Below are 23,424 nucleotides of genomic sequence, written 5' to 3'. Positions count from 1 at the left end.
CTGCTCAGGACACTCCCTACACAAGCACAAGAACAGATCTACACCAACACACCTCTAGAGCCCCGTCCAGGGTTATTCTACTTACTACCCAAGATCCACAAGCCCGGAAATCCTGGACGCCCCATCATCTCCGGTATTGGCACTCTCACTGAAGGACTGTCTGGTTATGTGGACTCTCTCCTCAGACCCTATGTCACCAACACCCCCAGCTACCTCCGCGATACCACTGACTTCCTGAGAAGACTGCAATACGTTGGTGACCTACCAGAAAACACTATCCTAGCAACCATGGATGTAGAGGCTCTGTATACCAACATCCCACACAAAGATGGAATAAATGCTGTCCGGAACAGTATCCCTGATGATGCTACAGCACATCTGGCGGCTGAGCTCTGCAACTTTATACTCACACACAACTATTTCAGATTCGGTGACAATATATACCTTCAAATCAGCGGCACAGCTATGGGTACCCGCATGGCCCCTCAATATGCCAATATTTTCATGGCTGACCTAGAACAACGCTTCCTCAGCTCTCGTCCACTAACACCCCGGCTCTATTTACGCTACATTGACGACATCTTCATCATCTGGACCCATGGGAAGGAGACTCTGGAGGAATTCCACCGGGACTTCAACGACTTCCACCCCAACATCAAGCTCAGCCTGGACCAATCTACACAGGAGATCCACTTCCTTGACACTACCATGCTTATACACAATGGACACATCAGTACCACCCTGTACCGTAAACCCACTGACAGCTACGCCTACCTTCATGCCTCCAGCTTCCATCCCAGACACACCACACGATCCATCGTTTACAGCCAAGCACTTAGATATAACCGCATTTGTTCCAACCCCTCCGACAGAGACAAACACCTACAGGATCTGCACCAAGCATTCTTGAGACTGCAATACCCACCTGAGGAAGTGGGAAAACAAATCAACAGAGCTAGACGTGTGCCACGAAGCCTCCTACTACAGGACAAGCCCAACAGAGAAACCAACAGAACACCACTAGCCATCACCTACAGTCCTCAGCTAAAACCTCTACAGCGCATCATCAGGGATCTACAACCCATCCTGGACAATGATCCCACACTTTCACAGGCCTTGGGAGGCAGACCAGTCCTTGCCCACAGACAACCTGCCAACCTGAAGCAAATCCTAACCAGCAACTATACACCGCACCACAGTCACTCTAACTCAGGGACCCATCCATGCAACAAACCTCGTTGCCAGCTCTACCCACATATCTACACCAGCAACATCATTACAGGACCTAACCGGATCAGCCACACCATCGTGGGCTCATTCAGCTGCACATCTACCAATGTAATTTATGCCATCATGTGCCAGCAATGCCCCTCTGCCATATACATCGGACAAACTGGACAGTCTCTACGTAAAAGAATAAATGCACACAAATCAGACGTCAGAAATGGCAATATACAAAAACCCATAGGAGAGCACTTCAATCTCCCAGGACACACAGTAGCAGATTTAAAAGTAGCTATCCTGCAGCAAAGAAATTTCAAGAACAGACTCCAAAGAGAAATTGCTGAGCTACAATTCATCTGCAAATTCAATACCCTCGGCTCAGGATTAAACAAAGACTGTGAATGGCTGGCTAAATACAAAAGCAGCTTCCCCTCTCTTGGAGTTCACACCTCCAGATCTACTGATGACAATACAACTCAGCCTGCCTGACTGAGCTAACCTCGTTATCCCCAGCCTTGCTCTGGCTATTTATACCTGGCCTTGCAGATTTCCAGGACCAGCATCTGAAGAAGTGAGTTAACTCATGAAAGCTCATGCTCTAAACTTTTCTGTTAGTCTATAAGGTGCCACAGGACCCTTCGTTGCTGCTACAGATCCAGACTAACACGGCTACCCCTCTGATACTATGGGACCAAACTAATCCAAGTGTAGGACCATTTCATCTTCGTAGAGTTCAATTGTAGCTACTTGGGGAGTTCCAGAGCAGGGCTAAAATTCTGTAACAGAACTGAGACAAAAGGTGCTTGGAAATTTTCTATCTGAAAATATTTGAGAAAGAAAAGGAACCTTGCACAAAACCGCAATGTTATATAGGCAAATCTTGGTCTTCCAGGGTGTTTTCAGTTTTCCATCAGGAAAATCACACCTAAGTGTTTTGCATAGGGTCACACTGACCCAAATCAGATTGGTTTTCTGTGTTGAAATGACCTGGAGTGATGCATTTTCAATCAACTTAATAAAATAATAATAGCTTCTCTCTATCAGCACATTGCCTAGTTTTAGTTCAGGCCTCCTTTCTCTCTCATGGGCTGATCTCACTGGAGGACTATACCTGTTATAACATATGCAGATTCTTCTCTGGAAAAAAGTGAGTTACATGATTCTCAGTAGATTATGGGAAACAGTCTGGCCACGGAGACTGCTCCGTAAGAGGGGTGAGGGCATCGGGATTCCAAAACACAACTTCTCTCCAGCAATGCACCACAGTGATAAAAGACAATTTACAGTTGAAGACACTGAAAAGGAAACATTTAAGGTCAATTCTACAAAGAATGAAATACTGTTTCATTTTGATCGTTCCAACATTTCCGATTTTTTTTTTTTAATTTCCAGTCAGTGAAAAAAATTCAAAATTTCAATTTTCTATTTCAGTTTGAGATGGTAACACTTTTGAAATACCAGAATTTTTTACAGAATGAAAATTCTGAATTTTGCTTTGCTCTGTTCAAGAACCTCTCATTTCTGTGCAAGAAATTCAGAACAATCCAGCTAAAATGAGCACGATGGGTATAGCACTCCTGGCATAAATGACTTGAAACGAAGAACGACAGCCCTCATTACCTAAGCTTTGCTGGGAGAAAAAAGGCCTGTAAACAATTCAACCACAAATATATGAATATATGAAAATCTGTGTTCCTGGGTTTCAGATCCTTGTTCTTTATATGTTTACAGGAAGAAGGAAATACAACTGGTATTCCCATTCAATGTTTATGCCTTGTCAAATCTGGACAAAAAAAGAGTTCTTACTTTCATAAAGAATCTGGTTGTCTCCCCTTCTATTCCCAGTTGAAAGAATTTCCTGAAAGACACTATCAGCATATCCCTAATACTTAATACAGTGGTTCATAACCCGACGTCTTTGGACTCCTAGGGGTCCACAAGAGACTGACAAGGGGTCTGTTAAAAAATAAAAGATAAATAAAAATTGATCACAGCCAATAGAATTGGCTTTTACGGAGACTGCTAGTAAGGTTGAACATACGGGATTACAATTTACAGCTGAGTTGGTTGGAAAGGCTCAGGTTCTTTCTGAAGCCATGTTGGGCAGCTTGCAAACCATGCCTCACCTCCTGTATACTATTCTTCATGAAGCTTGAACTAACTCATTTATCTATCTAGGTTAGGAATTTGTAATGCACCAGTTGCCACTGTAACTCACTCCAAAGATGGAGTGGTGTCATTTATAATAATGGCTTTTCCTTGTCACAGATGCCTGTTTTATGTAGTCACATGAATCTGTTGCCAATATGCTCACATTGGCAGAAGCCATTTTAGGGGGTCTGCCCTTGTGAAAAGAGGAACAAAATGTGTGAGGCTTTACACAGAAAGAATATTGAGAAACCAAGGAGTCACAGACATGTGAAAACCTGCGTAGGAAAAACACATGCTTATATTTAGGGCACTGGAATAGCTACTTAAGCATGGAAAGGGTCTAGTTTGCTGCTCATGGACAACATGCACACATGAAAGGCAGGAGGGTAAGGTCCAGGGTCTGATCACAGAATTGGAAGCCAGGAACTGCAGCATTCTAGTAATTAGTAACAGAGAGAAAGCTGTGCTAGTTTATATACTATCAAAACGAAAAAGCAGAAAAGTAGCACTTCAAAGACTAACAAAATAATTTATTAGGTGAGCTTTCATGGGACAGAGCCACTTTCAAGACCGTAGCCATACTAGAACAGACTCAATATTTAAGGCATAGAGAACCAAAAATAATAATCAAGGTTGACAAATCAGAAAATGTTGGCTGACCAGTTTGTGGATCAGGAGTATTTTTATGTCTGTTTTGTGCCCATTAACTCTTTGTCTAAGAGTGTTTGACAAAAAGTTAGACAAAGAGTTAATGGGCACAAAACAGACATAAAAACCTCTACTGATCCACAAACCAGTCAACCGACATTTTAATGGAGTGGGCCATTCCGTTAATGACTTAAGAGTTTGCGTCTTACTGAAGAGGAATTTTCACACTACTTTGGAAAGAGAGGCTGCTGAACTCTCTTTTATATTCAAATTCGACACATTACCACGTGGTTTGAACCAGGATGTGAATTTTCTGGGTCATGAGAGGGGCTCTTTTGCATACTTGGCTCAATCTAATTCTTCACACACACACACACACACACACACACACACACCTCTACTCTCTGATTTGCTCACCTTGATTTTTTTTTTTTCTGATTTGTCACCCTTGATTACTATTTTTGGTTTTCTACACCTCACATATTGAGTCTGGTCTGGTATGGCTATGGTCTGAAGAAGTGGCTCTGTCCCACAAAAACTCACCTAATAAATCATTTTGTTAGTCTTTAAAGTGCTACTTCACTGCTTTGTCATTCTAGTAATGATTTTCTCATCAATGTCTTCTGTGACCCTAGGCAAGTCTCAAAGACTGTGCCTCAGTTTCCTCCTGTGCACTTTTCAGTTACCTTCATCATAAGGCTGCTGTGAAGATTTGCTGGTGTCGACAAAAAGCTTCAAATAAGAAAACACCCAATATTGCTATTTATTACGATTATTCACAAAAATCAGCAAGGGTAATGTAAAATATGTTTCACACACATCTAACAGGTATGCGCAAGGGGCACAGTAGAAAATTCTAAATTGGATTCTCAACCATTCTATGCAATAAACCATGTGTGTCAAAATGTGTACATTGTTTAGGATCCCATTGATTGTGTTCTCAGGGGTAGGAAGAGCTAGAGAGATGAGATTTATGACAGGCTGACTGATTTACAGTATGGACAAAGCGTGTTTGCAAACTCCAAATTTGACAGATCTGATGTAGCACCTTCTCTGACAGATAATCTAAGATGAATGTATCACATATTAGGAGCTTTTTGGCATGTGAGTGTGTTTGTGTGGGAGGTGGGGGAACTTCATTTGCTGTCAGAGGAAATGAACAGCCTTACCTTAAGGTTTTTATAAACTGTCATCTTTAATCAGACACACACAGCAAGATTGTCAGCTCTTGTAAAAGCATTAAAAAATGGTAGAAGTTAATCTCTCCGCCACCCCATTCACACTCCATTTTTGCAATGACCTGAATAAGAACTAACCCTCTTCTTAGCAATGTCACAACAACAAGCTTTTTGAAATGTGTCTTTGTAACTCAGCCACACACACTTTATGAGAGCCTGTCAAAGGAAAAAGAGTTAGGCTGTGCCTGCAAGAAGCATTCATTCCTCCTGTCAACAGAATAAAGAACTAAGTGTCAATAGCAAGGGACTCCACAACTAAATGTCTTCTAAATACTCATTAAACCAGAGGGAGAAACGTTCACTAGGTGGCTATCAAGTAGCTCACTAAAAATTGATTTGCCCGATATCCAGAGGTCAACTGAAGTAAATACCTAGTTTAAGAAAAGTTGCATAAAAAAGAGTCACCATATTCTAGAATAGGGGTCTGCAAAGTGGCGGATGGGTCCTCTCTGGTGAGGGGCATGACGTTTCCTAAGGGGGGCTCAGCACAATCAGCATCTGGATCTCAGGCTCATCCATATAATTTACAAGGTAGAAACATGTTACTGTTTTTATGTATGTGTATTCATATTTATACAATTAATAAAGTTTTTACACTCTATGTGCTTATTTTCTTACATATGCCAAAAAGTGTTTTGTTTTGTTATTTTCCCCCACATGAACATATCCGAAATTTCCGTTGGTCTGGATTACATGAGGCAGGTTGGAGTCAGGGGCCTCCTAATGGCTGGGATGAAAAGTGGGTCTTGACTTAAACAGTTTGCTCACCCCTGTTTTAGAACAAATATTAATGACCTCAAAATAAAGATGTGGGCATCAAACATCACTGTTATTTTTAGAGTCAAGAGTCAAGATCTTCTGAGTTCTAAGCTCTATCCATCATTGATTACCCATGTCGGCTGGACAATTTTCAGTGTGCCTCAGTTTCCCAACCTGTGAAATGTGGGCAGTAACTACCTTGTATTAGTGGTGTTAAGAATAATGAGCTAAGTATTTGTACAGTGTTCTGAAGATACGGAATGGCCATGAGCAATATATCTTGATAGAAAATTAAAATTTCTTATTTATGAAAGAAATGGTTACCTTCTGAAAAAGGTCTCTGATGGTTTGATGTGGTTTCAGAAATAAAATTTTAAGAAGTCCTTATATGTGTTGTGACAGAGTTGGGGGGAAGCAGCTGAAAAAGGGAGAGAAGGACCAACTCCCTTGTTAATGAGGGATGGATTGTTGCAAGGACAATCAGCAGCAGCTGGCAGGGAACTGACCCAGGCAGATGAGGATCAGCTGGCTCCACTCAGAAACTGATTCCAGGCCTGTAGCTAGCTTTTGAAGACTACCCCAGCTTATTTTAAGATGATTATAAAAGGGGGCAAAGATGATAATATATATGTAATATAAATTAAGTACACATATATATTTACATACAATATATATGTGTGTATACACACACACACACACACAAATATGTTCATTTCCCACTTGTATTTCATACAATAGAAACATAACTAATATGAAATATTGAAGTAATTTTATAATACTTCTTCTCTTTTGCATTTTATAGCATAATTTATGCTTTTTGAAAAAGATTTTATTAAACATTAAGTATTAAAGCTTTGTGCACGTTACTTTTATGAAAAGCATTACAAGGAAGGCACTTATAGGATTCTTTCATTTGTATTATTTATACGCATACATTTAGAATCACACCCAGACTGTATTTTCAGCTGACATCTTCCAAGCTGTCTGAGAAATGTAGTGTGCAACATTTTTACAGTATAATTTTCAAATTTGCCCAAGTGTTTAGTATTTGCTATATTTTAATACAAGGAAATAAAACCTTACTTTTATAAAACACCCCCCAAAATTTTATTTATATATATATATATTGTTTGTAGCAGTTATCTGCATGCAACAACTCCCTCATGGTTTGTTACTGACATCTGAATCCCAAACTGCAGCACCTGAGCTCAGACTGATACCACTTGGCTGACAAAGTGACTCCATCCAGCAGGCAGCAGAGTAAACCCTCATCTTTTAGAACCACCCCCTAGAGGGGGACAAAGCACATGCTATCCCTATCATATATATATATTCTCTCTTGCTCACTTGCTCTCGAAGATGCATGCACACACACACACACACACCTTCTCTCACTGTTGGACTAATAGAGTTGATGAAAAAGACAGGGACTTCCTATACTGCCTTAAACCAAACTCTGCTATTTTAGAATTATGGGGGTTAGTTTAATCTGACAGATTACTCCACCAAATCCATAATGCAAAAATTTACCTTTCAGCAACTCTGACAGGTGTCCTGCCATTTATGCATTTAAATGTAGTGTTGTGTTTCCTGTCTCAAACTATAGCATCAGAGTGGTGCAGCTCCTGCAAGTAAGACATGAACTCTCTTATTCGTCTTCTGCAACTGGATCCCATGATTAGAATATCAGTGAACTTACACTGCAATTTTTCCTTTCAAACAGCTGCACAGTTACCTGATGGAGACAGGCCATCAGACAGGTAAATGGAGGTGCCAAGGCAGTTTAGTTTTCCCATTTCATTTTCTGACATGGACACAAGCTTGCTTAGAAACAACTGCTTTTTCAGGCTGATGAGTACCATTTTGCTTTCTGTGCCATTCATCCTGCAATCCTTTTAATTGCTGTCTGATCCTAATGAAGTGTGGCTGATATTAATAAAGAGCTATCCCCTTGAGGCTCTGATACCTAATATCCAAACAGTGTTCAACTGAATTAGGATCAACAGGGTTCTCACCATTTGAAATGTTATCATCCCCTAGGTCTCCAGCTCCTTGTCGTCCATCTCCCCACTCCACACACACAGCTTCAAGACTGCAGACATCTGTTCTTCAATTGTCTGGTAATAAACATACTCCATAAAGCATATGTAAAATGATTATTACCCTGAAGAGCCAAGTGCCTTTCAAATGCCAGCTGAAACAAACAAATGTTAGAACAGACTTGTCACACAGGCTGTTAAGATCCCACAATGCCCTGGACTTTGGATTTGGTCCACCCCATTGTCTTCCGCCAATGGGAGATGTTAGTCCACACACCAATAACACCTTCTTCCTATCTCATTAACTGCAAGCAGATGCTTGTTATCAATGGAGGATGAAGAAAAACTGGACTTGTGCTAACTTTTTTATTTCAACGCTTCCCACAATATGTAGTTAAGGGAAATCAGATGTGTATGCTTCTCCAATTTCCAAATGCAATTAGTTTTCATATGTTCAAAACCTTCTAGTAAAAACCTGTTCCCAGGAATCATCTCAATGGAATGTGCACTTGCCTTCTGAAAATTCATTGTTCATTTATCATATGAGCGGTGATATATCATTAAGAGCCGTTAATTAATCTGGGGTTTGGCACATCGCATTTGTTCTAGTGGAAATTAGGACCCACATCCCAGAGCAGCACGGCATTTCCCTTCCCAATTCTGGCTTATTATACCACATGAATTGTAAGACAGGCAGCTTTGAAAACAATTCATATATTTGTTCTCTTTGACATTTTGAAATCATAAGTGTTGTGTTGGGAGTCAGTATATAAGAGTTCAGAAGCAAAATAAAAAATAAGTGCATTTTCAAAGGGTGGCTTTATTCTAACAAATGGCTTCATAAAAATAGCATCTCACTCAACAGATTTGCTCTCTGTGCACGTTCACTATCATTTTTGCTGACTTCACAGATTAAAACAAGCGTTTACTACTTTTAACTTTGGAGTTCTTCAGAACCAGTACAGTTATGGAAAAACAAACATTTTATTGCTTCTTGTGAATCATCAACAGCATTATTAAGTTCCATTATGGTTGAAGGCAGGCTCCAGGATGTGAGACACAAAGAGTACGCCTACACTAGGAAGTAACTTCAAACTTGGGAGCTACTTCGAAGTAGCCTGCAGAAAGTCTACACACGCTTTTTCCTTTACTTCAAAGTTAACTTCGAAGTCTTTACCCCATTCCCAGGAATGGAGCAGTGCCCTATTTCAAAGTTTAACTTCAAAGTAGGGCATGTGTAAATGCTCAATGTCAAAGTCTGAAACTTCAAAGTTGTACTTTGAAGTAAGGAACTGTGAAGTTATTTTTATAGAGTGGACATGGCCAAAAGGTGGGTGAGGCAATTTCTTTTACTGGACCAACTTGTATTGGTGAAAGATGCAGCCCAGACCTGAAAACGAGCTCCATGTTGCTCAAAAGCTCTTTTCTTTCACCAACACAAGTGTATGTAACTAAAGATTTTACTTCAACTACCTTGTCTCTCTTCTGAATTCCAGTCAATTCCACCAAGGCAAACCCAATCAAGACAATAGCCTTGCATGGATAAAACCTGTATTACTGGGCATAATGGAGCCTAATGAAGTCTATGGAAAGCATCCCAATACTTTCACTGGATTCTGGATCAAGGTCTGACTCACAAGTGCAAAGAGGACAGATCCCAACTTGATTTTCAGAGCCAAGATTTTAACAATCAGGAGAAAAAAATCTGAGCCTCATTAATTGGGAAATCACAGAGGTTCAGAAAACATGAAACCTCATGCCATCACTTACTGAACTGTTTTTCAGGGTAGAAACACAAAATGAGAGATTAGGCCAGCTAGTGGGTTCTTGTTTAGAACATTCCATGTAGGACTCAGTGCAACCAGACATTAAGTGATACCACATGCAGGACGTAGCTGGAGTGTTCTAGCACTGGAGTGTTCATTAGTATTTCAATGATCCTAAGCCAGATATGTGTTTCTAGTGATTAAGTGTCTGAATCAACAAAATCTGAGTTTTAAAAAAAACTCAAACAAAAAAAAAAAAAGCTTTCCTGCTTGTGCAAAAATTTAACTAGATTAAAAATTAGAAAATATTAGTTTCTAGCAAGCTAAGGTGTGAATCTACCCTAAATTACCCTGCTGCATCCTAACAGCCCACCTGGCCCCTGCTGATGCACGTTAACAGTTCATTAATGAATTTTTATGGACTCTTTTTGAAACCTGGCTAGATGAAAGTGTGTTAATGCATGTGAGAAAGGACTAATCAGATAGGCAGCCCCTGTCAGACTATTGTTGGGTAGATTTGCACATCTCCTTTCCACAAACTAAATGTTCACATAGACAAGTCCTAACAATTTTTAAAAAGTAATAATCAATCAGCTCTAAAGGAATTCTCTCCATAATAGCTAGGTCCTTAATACAAGAATGTTTAAGACAGTGTGTGTATCAGAGAGGTAGCTGCATTAGTCTGTATCTTTGAGAACAACAGGAAGTCCTGTGGTACCTTATAGACTAATAGAAGGTGCCACAGGACTTCTAGTTGTTCTCAAATATACAGACTAACATGGCTACCTCTCCGATACCTGTCACCATGCAAGGTGCTGCATTTAACCACAACGAGTGGAAAAAATCTGTTAGTCTTTAAGGTGCCACAGGACTACTTCTTGTTCTCTAAAGACAGTGTGTGCGTTTGCTAGACCTTTGGTAACACGCTAATTGCAAGATTTTCTGCAAGGAGTTTTCCCAAAAGTCAATGTTGTTTACAGAAGTTTACCAAATTCTGCTCTTTCCATCCAAAAATGATGTATGAAAGCCGGTTGGTTCTAAGTACAGTGGCCAAATTAGAGCCAGGTATTCTAAATACGTATGTATTCTCTTAAGGGACGCGGTTAATGGCATTATGCTAAATAAATGACATTGCTCAAAAGCATAGACTTTTCCCTACACAATTCTGGCTCACCTGTCTGTGGAGTGGGATAAGTAAAATGATAATTCCCGCCAGAAAGCCATTTTTTCTCTTCACATGGTTATTGATGTGCTACTCCACAAAAGTAAGTTAAGATGTTGCAAATTTCATCTCTCAGGGTGCGACAAGCATGTTGTATTCAGAGATCTTTCAATCATAAATCTTGCTGTAACTGCTTTTATGACACAAATTATTTCCACTGCCTACCCATCAAGCTGGTAATGAAACCAGAGTGTCACATGAAAAATGGTATTCAAAATGCATCACCTGCGTTGACTGGGGGAAGGGAAGGGAAGGTGTGCGTAAAAAGAGAGAAAACAGGGAAAGTAGTTTTCATTATCCCTCACGCTCAAAGCGTGTCAGCAAAAAAGTAATATCTGATTGCCCGTGACAAGACAACACATTCAAACCTGTGTGCCACAGTAAAAGTGGTCACTCAGACAAGCACCTTACAGTACTAGTTATCTTTCTCCATCATAATAAAGTGATTGAGGACTTTACACATCATGCTTTCTGAAGGTATTTACACAATAGTTATTAATTGCCAGTTAATCCAGTAAAGAAGGATTTTACATGTAGATCAAAAGCTCATTATCAAGTGAAAGAAAAAAGTACAGCATACAAGTTAGCCATCAGTATTTCTTCTATGTAAAGGAGGCAAGGAGAAATAAAATTGTGTTCTCAAAAATAATCCAATTCATCAATTGCTACTGATTTATACAATGCCATACAGTAATAATTTGAATATATGTAGCCCATTTCATTCAAGAATTACAAAGCACAACACAATTCTTAATTCGTATCTCCATGTCATATACAGAGATCTATTATTTAAGACGTGTAAAGATAGGCTCTTACAAATCACACACATGTAAGGCTCAAAAGAACCATGAGAGGTCAAGTCCATCTCCCCTACACTGAAGTAGGACCAAGTATTTTGAGGCCTTCCCAGTTATGAGCTTGTGTAACCTGTTTTTAAAAAACATCAGTGATGGGGGATTCCACAACCTCCTTCGGTAGCCTATTCCAGAGTTTAATGATCCTTATGGTTAGAAAGCTTTTCCCAATATCAGATCTAAATCACTCTTGATGCAAATTAACCACTTTAATTCCTATCCTACCTTTAAGACATGGAAAATATTTGATAGCTGTCTTAACAGCTCTTAACATATCTGAAGACTTATCAGGTCCTCATCTCACCATTCTTTACTCAACACTATACATGCCCAGTATTTTTAATCTTTGATTATCGTGTGGGTTTTTTAAATCTTTATCCGTTTTCATAGCTCTCCTCTGGACTCTCTCCAACAGGTCGACACCTTTCTTAAAGTGGTCCACTCAGAACTGGACAAAATGCTCTAAGCATAGACCTCATCAGTGCCGAATAAAGAGGGACACACTTACCTCCTATGTCTCACACACAACGTTTCTGTTAATACATGCCAGAATGTCAGACTTCTATGCAACTCCCTACCCACTTTGCACTTGCCTTTAATCTCATCTTGTTGATTTCCAAACCATTCTCTAATATGTCAAGGTCATTTTGAATTCCAATCCTGTCTTCCAAAGTGCCTGCAAATCCTCCCAGCGTGGTGTTACCTACAAATTTTACAGGTGCAATCCACTCCAATATACAAGTCATCAACGAAAATACTGAAGAGACCCAAGAATGACTCCCTGAAGATATGTCCTCTCAGTATGATAGCAAACCACTGATAACTACTCTGAGTTTCTATCAGTTGCACACCCACCTTTTGTGACTTCATCCAGACCACAGTTCAAACCTATATTACTTTATCAAGGCACAGAAACATCCTACGATTTGCCCTCTAACAGTTAGCAAGTCATCGGGAGAGAAGACAACAGAACTCTGGAGTTGACACTCCCATCAAGCTCCTTGCTCTGATGACTGAATGTTGCCAATTCTCTACCGGCTTGAACACAAATTGAAAATAAGTATCAGAGTTTTAGCCCTGCAGGGCCAGAAACATACTTTAGTCCATAACACGCTGACTTGAGTAATAATAAATGCCCACAGCACTCAGACTTCAATAGCAATCGGCTGGGGGGGGTTAATTCTTTGCCTGATGAGGCCCAATATTTGCCAAGTGTTACAAAAAACCACACTAAATGATTTTTAACATTCATGTAACTAATGCTGAGAGACAGTGTTATTCTGAGGTCTTTATTCTACTGAACAGAGGAACAATCAAGCACAAGAGGGAAGGGGGAAGCCCATTTGAGAGACAAGTTTGTAACCTATCACACAAGAAAACAAACCTCATTATTCCGTACTGATGACAAAAAGAAAATAAATCACTCAATTACAAGGCAGAAAGGGTGAGAAGAAAATTGAACAGTGCTGCAATAAGCCTCCTGTTTCTAACGATCTGATCTTAGATATTTTAAAATGTTCAACAGCCCTTGATGAGCTTTCAGCTGAGAATTTCTAATGTATTTTAATAATTGACGCTGTCCTCTTTCTCCCCCATCCCCACCCTCCACAAAACAGGGACTTAATTTGCAGTTCCATAAGTTTTACCTGTTCATCGAGAGATTAACTTACTTTGCAGTACAGAAAATATTCCTGACTTTTGTTAAACATAATGTACAATGAATGATCAACAATTTGTCATAAACTGTGATTAAACTTTTCACCGCCCTGATCAAAAATAAATTATACTGTTTTATGCAAAAGAGGTCAAAACAAGCAATGAAGTCCAGTAGAAGAGCACATGGTGTCGAGCTACCTGGAGATTTTTTTTTCCATACGAAAGCCCAAACTGGGTCAGACCAAATGTCCATCTACTCCAGTGTCTTATTTTCCAGCAGTGACTAATGCAGGTGCCCCAAAGAGAATGAACAGAACATGTAATCATTATGCGATACATTCCCTGTTGCCCACTCACAGCTTCCAGCAAACAGAAGGTAGAGACACCATACCTGTCCATCCTGGCTAATAGCCACCGATGGACCTATCTCCCATGAACTTATCTAGAAGAATAACTTACATCAAGTGCATCAGTACATCAGTGTTATGGTATTTCCATTTCAGAAACAGCAGCATTCCTCTCTATTAAACTAAACACCTCCCAGCCCTCTCCAAGAGGAACACAATTCAGCAAAAACCATCATCATTTCCATTTGTTCTGACTACTTATTTGTATTTACAGATCCACATATGAAACCTTACCTGAGTAACGGATGGAAGATGACAGTAATATTTCTTGCACCTGGTTTGCAGACAAACTTTGATCCGCCACCTTCAATTAAATTATCATCAGGACCTCCTTGAAAACAAAAGCATACAAGCATTTTCTTACAAGATCCAAGTGTACGCTCTCTAAAATTCGTTCACATCTTAAAATCAAGCTTCCTCACCAAACAGGCATCATAATTAAATGAGCGTATTGCAGTTCTTCTGTTCTATTAAGTTAAGTTGGGTTCCTAATATCTATCTTCTGACCAAAAGACAAAACAAAGACAATGATGACATCACCATTAGTAAATATGATATTCCTTCCTGGTTGTTAGCAACACAGTGGGCTGACACTTGGGTTACAGGACTGAGTATAGAATTAAGCATCAGTTAGACCCAGTTTCAGCTCCCACTGCTGCATCTGAATTACTATGTGACCTTCACCAAACCATTAACTGCCACATGCCTCAATTTACTCACTTACCTTTCTCAGATCCTTACATGGTCCCTAGTACTATACTTATGAAATGCTCAGATCCTATTAATGGATTCTATATTCACAAGACTCCTTTAAGGTTTACTCCCATTTTCTGATGAGGAACTGAGTTTAAGCTACTTGCTCAAGGTCACACAGGAAGTCATTATAAAGCGGTAAACAGAACCAGGGTGGCCCAAGTCAGTGCCCCAAACACTGAACCATACTTTCTCAAATCATGTCTATTGCTTGAGCCATGGTCAATCTGATCAATCGTGGTAACACAACCTATCTTTGAAGGATGTTAGGAAACTTAACTCTATTGTGGGAAAAGTGCTTTTGATCTTAGCATAAAAGGCTCGATAAAAGTGCGAAAGGTAGAGACCTTCTAACCTGCTTTTGTTTCTTTTTTAGTAGCTGGCTTGGATTTTATGTTGTGTATTTTATGATGTCACAAACTAAACTTTTAAAGTAAAATGATTAAAAATCAAGAAAATATGACCAATGAGAGGAGATTAAAAGAACTGGGCTTCTTTAGTCTAGAAAAGTGAAGGCTGAGAGGGGACGTGATAGCACCTTTCAAGTACCCAAAAGGGTATTACAAGGAGGAGGGAGAAAAATTATTCTCCTTAGCGTCTGATGATAGGACACAAAGCAATGGGCTTAACTGCAGAAATGGAGGTTTAGGTTGGACATTAGGAATAACTTCCTAAGTGTCAGGGTGGTTCCGTACTGGAATAAATTGCCTAGGGTGGTTGTAGAATCTATGTCACTGGATACATTTAAGAACAGGTTGGGGATTATATAGATGGTACTTGGTCCTGCTACGAAGGCAGGGGACTGGATTTGATGACCTCTTGAGGCCCCTTCTGGGTCTAATATTCGATGATTCCATAATTATTGCTTCCTTTCATTGGATTTTGTTTATGTATCATCATGGGTTTTTTTAGATCTCTTAAGAGTCAAACCATTTCCCACACAGTTTGACTCTTGTGACTTGACCGTGAAGATCCAACGTACAACACATGCAAAATCATTATTTTGCAGAAACAAACACATCAGATTTTGAAGACTCACTCACATCAGTTAATCAAAGGTCCTTATGGAAGGTACAGAATAAACATAGTGTGATTTATGGTGTTGACATCTGAACTAAAGATCTTAAAATCAAGAATGAAATGCCACTCGTGTCATTACATTTAAACCAAAGTACTGCACTGTGGCATTAGTACTGCACTGTGGCACTGTGTAAAAGTAGCATTTTCTTACTTGACAGAGTCAATCTTTCCATGGATCAAATCTCTTGACAGCAACAAGGCTGTACTCCCCTTAACCATAAACACAACTAGGGGAGAGCAAGCTGGAGTCTATTCTGCCTCAGACATAAATGACAGAAAATTCTGATGTGGCATGTTTGATGATTCAGTATATCTTACTATGCCACCATTTGGCCTTTTTCTGCACTGATCACTATGTGGTTGGCAATGGAGTCTTAAACACAAACCTTCTGTCCCCTCATGGCTTTTTTAATTCCAAGTTTTAGGCTTGTAAGTACTTTGACTGCATCTATCCCAAAATCTAACTGCATGTATGGATATTCTGGTGGTGCTCTTGTCATGACACTCAATACACATGGATCATACACTAGTTATTAAATAAAGAAACTAGTCATAGAGGAGTGTTGACTTTCCCATACAGTTATACTGGCTAGAACTCTGTAGTGTAGCCCAGGGCTGAGACAGACAAAAATTAAACAACTCAAGCGTCATGGGCAGAGCCTACAGTAGACTTCGGTATTTGTAAACCTTTACTTCTAAACTGCACTATATTTCTGTGGGGAAAAACACTGTCAAAGATATTCATATAAGCTGTATTGTATACATTTTATGATATTATTATACTGGGAGGACGAATTAACCACGTAAACCATGGGTATTTAGATTTCCTTGACGTACTTGGACATGTAAACTCAGACGTGTACATGTACATAAATGTAAACAGGAGAATTAGGGTGCATTAAAACAAACATTTCTGCGCTATCAAGAGGATTCAATGAATACACAAATTTAGCTAAGGCTACACGGTTCATAAGTATTTTCTGTGTCCAATTAAATAAAGTATGATTCTCAAAAAAATGAAATTGAAATGTTTATGCTGAAGTTAGTTTAACAACCCTCTAAAATATGACAATTTAAATGTGGAAAGGAGAAAAAAATTATTCATTTTTCCCATTAACAGCCAACTTCGCATTTTCCAATACGGTCTGTCACTAACTGACTTATTGCAGAACTCATCCAAGCATGAACTACTGAGGCATGAATTAGAAAATACAGACTCAAATTAAGAAAAGGGTGTTATTCTTGTTACGTCAAGTCACCCTGCACTAATCAATATTATTGACCGGGACGAACTTCATAGCAAGGAATAAAACAATCAGTCTTATCTGCTTGAGCACATTATGCAAGAGAGTTATGAAGAACACTGCTGGGAACACCAGAACCCAGACAGAAGGACACGCTTTTTAATTTTCTCTGCCCCTAAACTTTCAATTAATAACAACAGATGCTCTGTGAGTAGGTGGGAGCTACAAAGAAAAGTAATTTTATTTATATTAAAATATTTTTACCAGAAAGAAACATTAATTCATAGACCTCATTTCCAATGATATCTTGAACACACAAACAATAGCACAGGGCTGCAACAAACCTTTCTATTTCCGTATAACCCATAAGCAGGTGCGCAAAATCAAACCCATGAACATTGACCCTGAGGGGGCAATCTTCTGCATAATATAGATATACTCCCATAGTGTGGTTGAGCATGAGGTTGAGAAGCAAGTACTCTCCCTATCTGCTATAGGCAGAGCACATAGGACAAGTCACTGCCCATCTCCGTGCCTCAGCTTCCCCACTTTAAAGTGGGAACAACAGCATTACCTTTCTGATTTTAGATTAAAGCTTTGAAGCTTAATCAATTCTGAGTTATTTCTAAAAACTTTAAACTAAGTGCTGTGCGCTATCACCACAGAAATAGCTTTGAGTAACACGGACTGTATGAACTAGCTATCCACATTTGGTACCATATACTATATGTAGAACAGCAGCACTCATGAGCAATCTAATATCAACTTCTGTTCCAGAAATGAACCTTTTATTTCCATTGTTTTTCACACTTGGAATCAGTTTATGGCAAGCAATTAAAATGGGCCTATTTCACAGCAGCTAGGAATGCCTTAAATGTATTTCAGCTGTGAGAAGAAATGTAACTGTTGCACTAGTTTCTTCTCTTGAGCACCAGCTTGGTGATTTAACCTAATGAGTAATCAATTACAAGAAGAAAAAAAATTGAGATGAAGTGAATTTTTTTTCAAAGTTAATGATATCCTCGTGCTGTGCCATCAGTGAAGTGTACCCACCTGAATATCTTTGTGAGTGGGAGTCAGAGATGGGTCCATTACTAATGTAGCAAATGTTTCTGTAATGGAGCCTGAAATGTCATGCTGAACAATGAGCAAACATGAGATAAAAGCAGATTACTAAAAGAACTAGAATCTCTGGGTGCAAATGAATGAGCAGCAACAGCAATTCTCTGATTCTTCCATTTTGTACTTCTCTTTGTGAGATGTAGCTCTCATCAAGAAGGTTCACTCCCAAACCCTGATCCCAACCTGCCTGGTTCATCTGGCTGACTACTTGCCAAGTATGAGCCATCGTGACCCAGGGACCTCTTTTACCAGCCTGAGTGGTACATGCAGAAAACTTCTTCCTCACCCATTCAACAGATAGAGCAGTGAGGAAGGATGACAGAGAAGACTCTTCATTACATAAATGGAGTAGCCTACATTCACTAAATCTTGTATCAAATTCCTAATGTAGTGTGGAAATAGTGGCATTATTAGGTAACATCACTAATTAAGGAGTGCATGCTGTGGAGACCCATAATCTCAATATACCGTGGCTAGGCAACTCGGGATGCTGCACCATGATTTTAGGGCTCATTGCAACTTGGTTCTCTAAGCACCACTGCATCAAGATTGAGGCCACTGCCCCCTAAGTTTTACAGGCTTGGTCACCTACATAATATACAGAACATGAGCAACATGTATTATATTAATAAACTGTATGATAAAGCCTGAGCTTAGCTCCTGTACGACACCCGCTCCAATAAACTCAAATACTTAGCAAATTAATTTTCATACCGATCTCACAACTACATCGATCTCAACTTTGCATATAAGAACACTCAGGAAGAGAGTGATTAAGTCATTTGTCCCAGGTCACACAGGAAGTCTTTGAGAAGTGGGAATGGAGCACAGATCTAGAACTTAAGTAGCATAATTTAACCACAAGACTTTCTTCCTTTAACAGTTAAGAAGTATTACTTCTAGACTTTGTACCTTTAAACAACAATTGCTATTGTCTGTATCCTCATGAGAAAATTGCACCTTCTGATTGTCACTTAATATTAACATTATTTCTCCCTACCCGTGGCTTTATTAGCCACAAAAACTAGTCATGAATAGCCCTGGTAAGACCAAAACAACCATTAACAGAAGGAAACAAAAAAGCAGTGAAGTAGCACTTTAAAGACTAACAAAATAATTTATTAGGTGAGCTTTTGTGGGACAGACCCACTTAGAAAGATTCCCTATTACAGCCCACTGGCAACTCCTCCTGGCTGACCTGCAGCACGGCAAATATTTTAATGCCAGTCATCTCAGGAGAATCGATTATATGTTTTAAAGTAGACGTGTGATCTGAACACCTAAGACATGTGCAGGTTGCAACCCTTGATCTTATTTCAGTGATGTAATGCTCTCCATTGAATTCCAGTTACCAAAGCTAAAATACTGGGTGCAAAACCAGAGCTAGACATTCCTAATTCTGAGAGCTGCCAGTTCTGTTTAGTATTACCAGAATTTTTAGCTACACTTCAAAGTCTTCCTTTGCAGGGTAGATTCACCTTACAAGACAGACCAGAAAGGAAGGTGATTTTAAAACAAAATTAGTAGAAACTCGACACCCACCAAAATTAGCTTTTAGTTTTATACTGCATTTGCCACTCTTTATATTACGTTTTAAGAGGATTTAGGCACAGTTTGTGTTCTTACTCTGTTCCTAGGTAGCACTGAATACAACAGAGGTGAGACTGCTCAGCATCTTGTAAGAGGCTCTCAGTAACTGATAGGATTGGTTCCCCTGGTAATAAGTAGGAAGGGATTTTCTCTTCAGAACACTTTAAAAAGCTGTGATTTTAGCACTTACATCATGTTTTACCATATGTTTGCGAAGCACTGTTCACACATACCTAATTAACTGGTCAGAAACTGCATCTGCCTTAAACCACCTAATTTCTACCCAGATCCAGTTGTGTATTTTGCTGTGCTCTGGTATGAGATAACCTTTTCCAAACCATCCCATATTTGGTGAATATGTCTCCCATGCCAGCTGTAATCAGGCACCTGAGATACTTATGACACCATGGACAGTGATTATGGGTTACTTTAATGTTATAGAGGTGAAGAGGACTCCTCCTACCTAACATATCTCAGAGTGGGAAGGGAGGTCATCAACTCCAGTCCCCTGCCCAGATCCCTAAATGGCCTCCTCAGGGATACAGCTTACAACCCTAGGTTTTCAAGGCCAATGCTCAACCCACTGAGCTAGCCCTCCCCTCCCTGTTCACTTCATGGCCATCCTCTTCGCCAGCATGAGACAACTCCACTTAATCCATCTATTATTGCAAACCTACCAAACAAAACTGGTTTTTAAGACACATACTGAACAGTTCCAGGGACTGCTCTTTCAGCAAAGCTGCTTTCTCACTATCACTTCACGTAAATTTAGGTGACCATAAAAAGCAAAATATCCCCCCTGCTAACACCATCACACTAGGAGGCCACAACAACTGAACATGCAAATCACTCAAGCCTTCCACAGCTTGACCATAAGAACTAATCCAAACTCTAAAAAGGAAAAATGAACTGATCAGACTGCTTCTGTCCTTTCTTGACATCTTTGATTACTTCAGGATCAGCTGATACAGCTATGCAGCTTTAGGCTGTGTAGATGTAGCCTCAAGGTATGGAAACAAAAATGTCCACTGGTATGAAAATTTCAGAGCTAGCTGGACATCAGCTGCTGCATAGAGACTGCCAGCAGCACAGCAGATTCTTATAAAATAGATGTCAAAGAGAAAGATCAGTGACTGACTTCTGCTACTGGATGGCAATGCATGCATGTGTTCATTGCTTAATTGTATGCTTCCCTTCTTATTTTTCTATTAAAATCTGCAAGCCTAGGTTCCTCTTTTGTTATTTCTCTAGCTCCTCTTTACAACTCAACTATCTTCTCTCTGCATTCATTAAAAAAGTGTGCAGACTCCAATTAATAAGGTACCTTAAATCCATTCTCAACACAATGCCTCATGACAAATATCCTCGTTGTTTACTGTGTTCCTAATATTTAAAGGTGTCACACAGGGGACAGTCATCCTGTCAAATTACTAACATTTAATGTTGAGAATTAGGAAAACCAACATCCTATAAATTCACAGGATTGTGACAGACAACTGTCTGGTAGATATTCCTGCCCAGTATCATTTCCATATTCTTTTCTAGACACTTACAAGGAATGAATGAAGGAAAAGGTACTGGAAGTTGAGGTACAAAGAGTTTTCACCTGTAATGTCTGGTTAACAAAGCTGCCAAGGTTAGATTCTTAAACTTTAGTGGAAGTTAAGCTCCTGACCTGTCTCCAAATGGAAATGGGTGGCTACTTTCCCGGCACCGAAAAATCATCTTTCCAGTTACCCAGATATCTGGGGTATTTCAAAAATGTGTATTATGCTAGGAAATGCCAAATAGTACAGAATGCTGCTGAGTGTCTCCTTAGCAACACGGGCTGCTTTCTGCTACCTAAACTTGATCACCACCGGATAATGAATCAAGTTCCAGTTCTTATCTTCATGGTGTTAAAAAGAGTAGACCCAAGATATCTAAAAAAACATGAAAACCTCTGAGATGAAACTGCAGTTGATAGCTTCACTTCTCCGGCACAATACAGCTTTCTAACACAGAATATCTTGACTGCATAAGAGAAAAGAGCTGTCTCCAGGGCTGACCTGACACTGTGATGTGAACTCCCACAGGAACTGAGGACCACCCCAAACTGTGCTCCGTAAGGTGCATTTCACAGAATCATAGAACACTAGGACTGGAAGGGACCTTGAGAGGCCATCGAGTCCAGCCCCCTGCCCCAATGGCAGGACCAAGTACTGTCTAAACCATCTCTGATAGACATCTATCTAACCTGTTCTTAAATATCTCCAGCGATGGAGATTCCACAACCTCCCCTTGGCAATTTATTCCACTGTTTGACCACCCTGACAGTTAGCAACTTTTTCCTAATGTCCAACCTAAGCCTCCCTTGCTGCAGTTTAAGCCCACTGCCTCTTGTTCTGTCCTCAGAGGCCAAGAAGAACAAGTTTTCTCCTTCCTTCTTACGACTCCCTTTTAGATACCTGAAAACCACTTTCATGTCACCCGTCAGTCTTCTCTTTTCCAAACTAAACAAGCCCAATTCTTTCAGCCTTTCTTCACAGGTCACATTCGCTAGACCTTTAACCATTCTTGTCGCTCTTTTCTGGACCCTCTCCAATTTCTCCACATCTTTCTTGAACTGCAGTGCCCAGAACTGGACACACTACTCCAGCTGAGGCCTAACCAGCGCAGATTAGAGCGGAATAATGACTTCTCATGTCTTGTTCGCAATACACCTGTTAATGCATCCCAGAATCATGTTTGCTTTTTTCACAACAGCATCACACTGTTGACTCCTATTTAGCTTGTGGTCCACTATAGCCCCTAGATCCCTTTCTGCTGTAGTCATTCCTAGACAGTCTCTCCCCATTCTGTATTTCTTTTACTTGACTTTGCTAATGCACACAGCAACACATATTTTGAATCAACCCGATCAGAAATGAAATTGATGGGTAGTAGGTTCAAAACTAATAAAAGGAAATTTTTCTTCACACAGCACACAGTCAACCTGTGGAACTCCTTGCCTGAGGAGGCTGTGAAGGCCAGGACTATTAGGGTTTAAAAAAGAGCTCGATAAATTTTTGCAGGTTAGGTCCATAAATGGCTATTAGCCAGGGGTAAAGTATGGTGCCCTAGCCTTCAGTACAAGGGCAGGAGATGGATGGCAGGAGATAAATCACTTGATCATTGTCTTCTGTTCTCCTTCTCTGGGGCACCTGGCATTGGCCACTGTCGGCAGACAGGATACTGGGCTGGATGGACCTTTGGTCTGACCCAGTATGGCCATTCTTATGTTCTTATGAAATAAGACACTTCGTAAAACATACTTCTCCCACTCAGTACAGTAGACCCCTGACTTCTGCAGGTGTTGTGTTCTTGTGCAACCCAAGTCAAATTTCACAGAACTCGAGAGATCCAGGAAACTCACCAATGCAACAGCGATGATCAGTTTTGTGTCTCCTGTGAGTGGTGGGCAGCTGAGACCCTGGCTCTGGGCTGCCTGCCGCTCACAGGAGAGACCAACCTCCCTGCTTCTCTCAGGGGAGGTAGCCAACAGTCAGGCTGCCGCCCCGACAGAAGCAGGAAAACTGCTGAGTCTAGCAAGTGGAGGTGAGCTGGGAAGCAGGTGGCAGCATGGTCCCCCGCGCTCTCCTCTGCTTGCAGAGCTGGGAAACAGGCTGCTGCCCCTGACAAGAGCAGTTTCT

The 23,424-nt window shown here is 40.1% G+C and overlaps 1 protein-coding gene across 2 annotated transcripts in view; it reads right to left on the bottom strand.

Moving 5' to 3' along the window:
• EXOC4 (exocyst complex component 4) overlaps positions 1–23,424 on the bottom strand; it is a 663,660-nt gene that overhangs the window by 351,398 nt on the left and 288,838 nt on the right. Inside the window, exon 10 of one of the 2 annotated variants that reach the window (XM_074975764.1) lies at positions 14,199–14,295. The exons of the other annotated variant lie outside the window; for it this stretch is intronic. Coding sequence (XP_074831865.1) covers positions 14,199–14,295 — 97 coding nt within the window. The remainder of the gene's footprint in view (positions 1–14,198; positions 14,296–23,424) is intronic. 2 annotated transcript variants of the gene reach the window in all.

This window comes from Carettochelys insculpta, chromosome 1 (assembly GCF_033958435.1).
Source record: "Carettochelys insculpta isolate YL-2023 chromosome 1, ASM3395843v1, whole genome shotgun sequence".
In the NCBI taxonomy this organism is placed as follows: domain Eukaryota; kingdom Metazoa; phylum Chordata; order Testudines; family Carettochelyidae; genus Carettochelys; species Carettochelys insculpta.
Note: the sequence above shows the minus strand (reverse complement) of the source record. Positions and strands in the feature narration are given on the sequence as shown.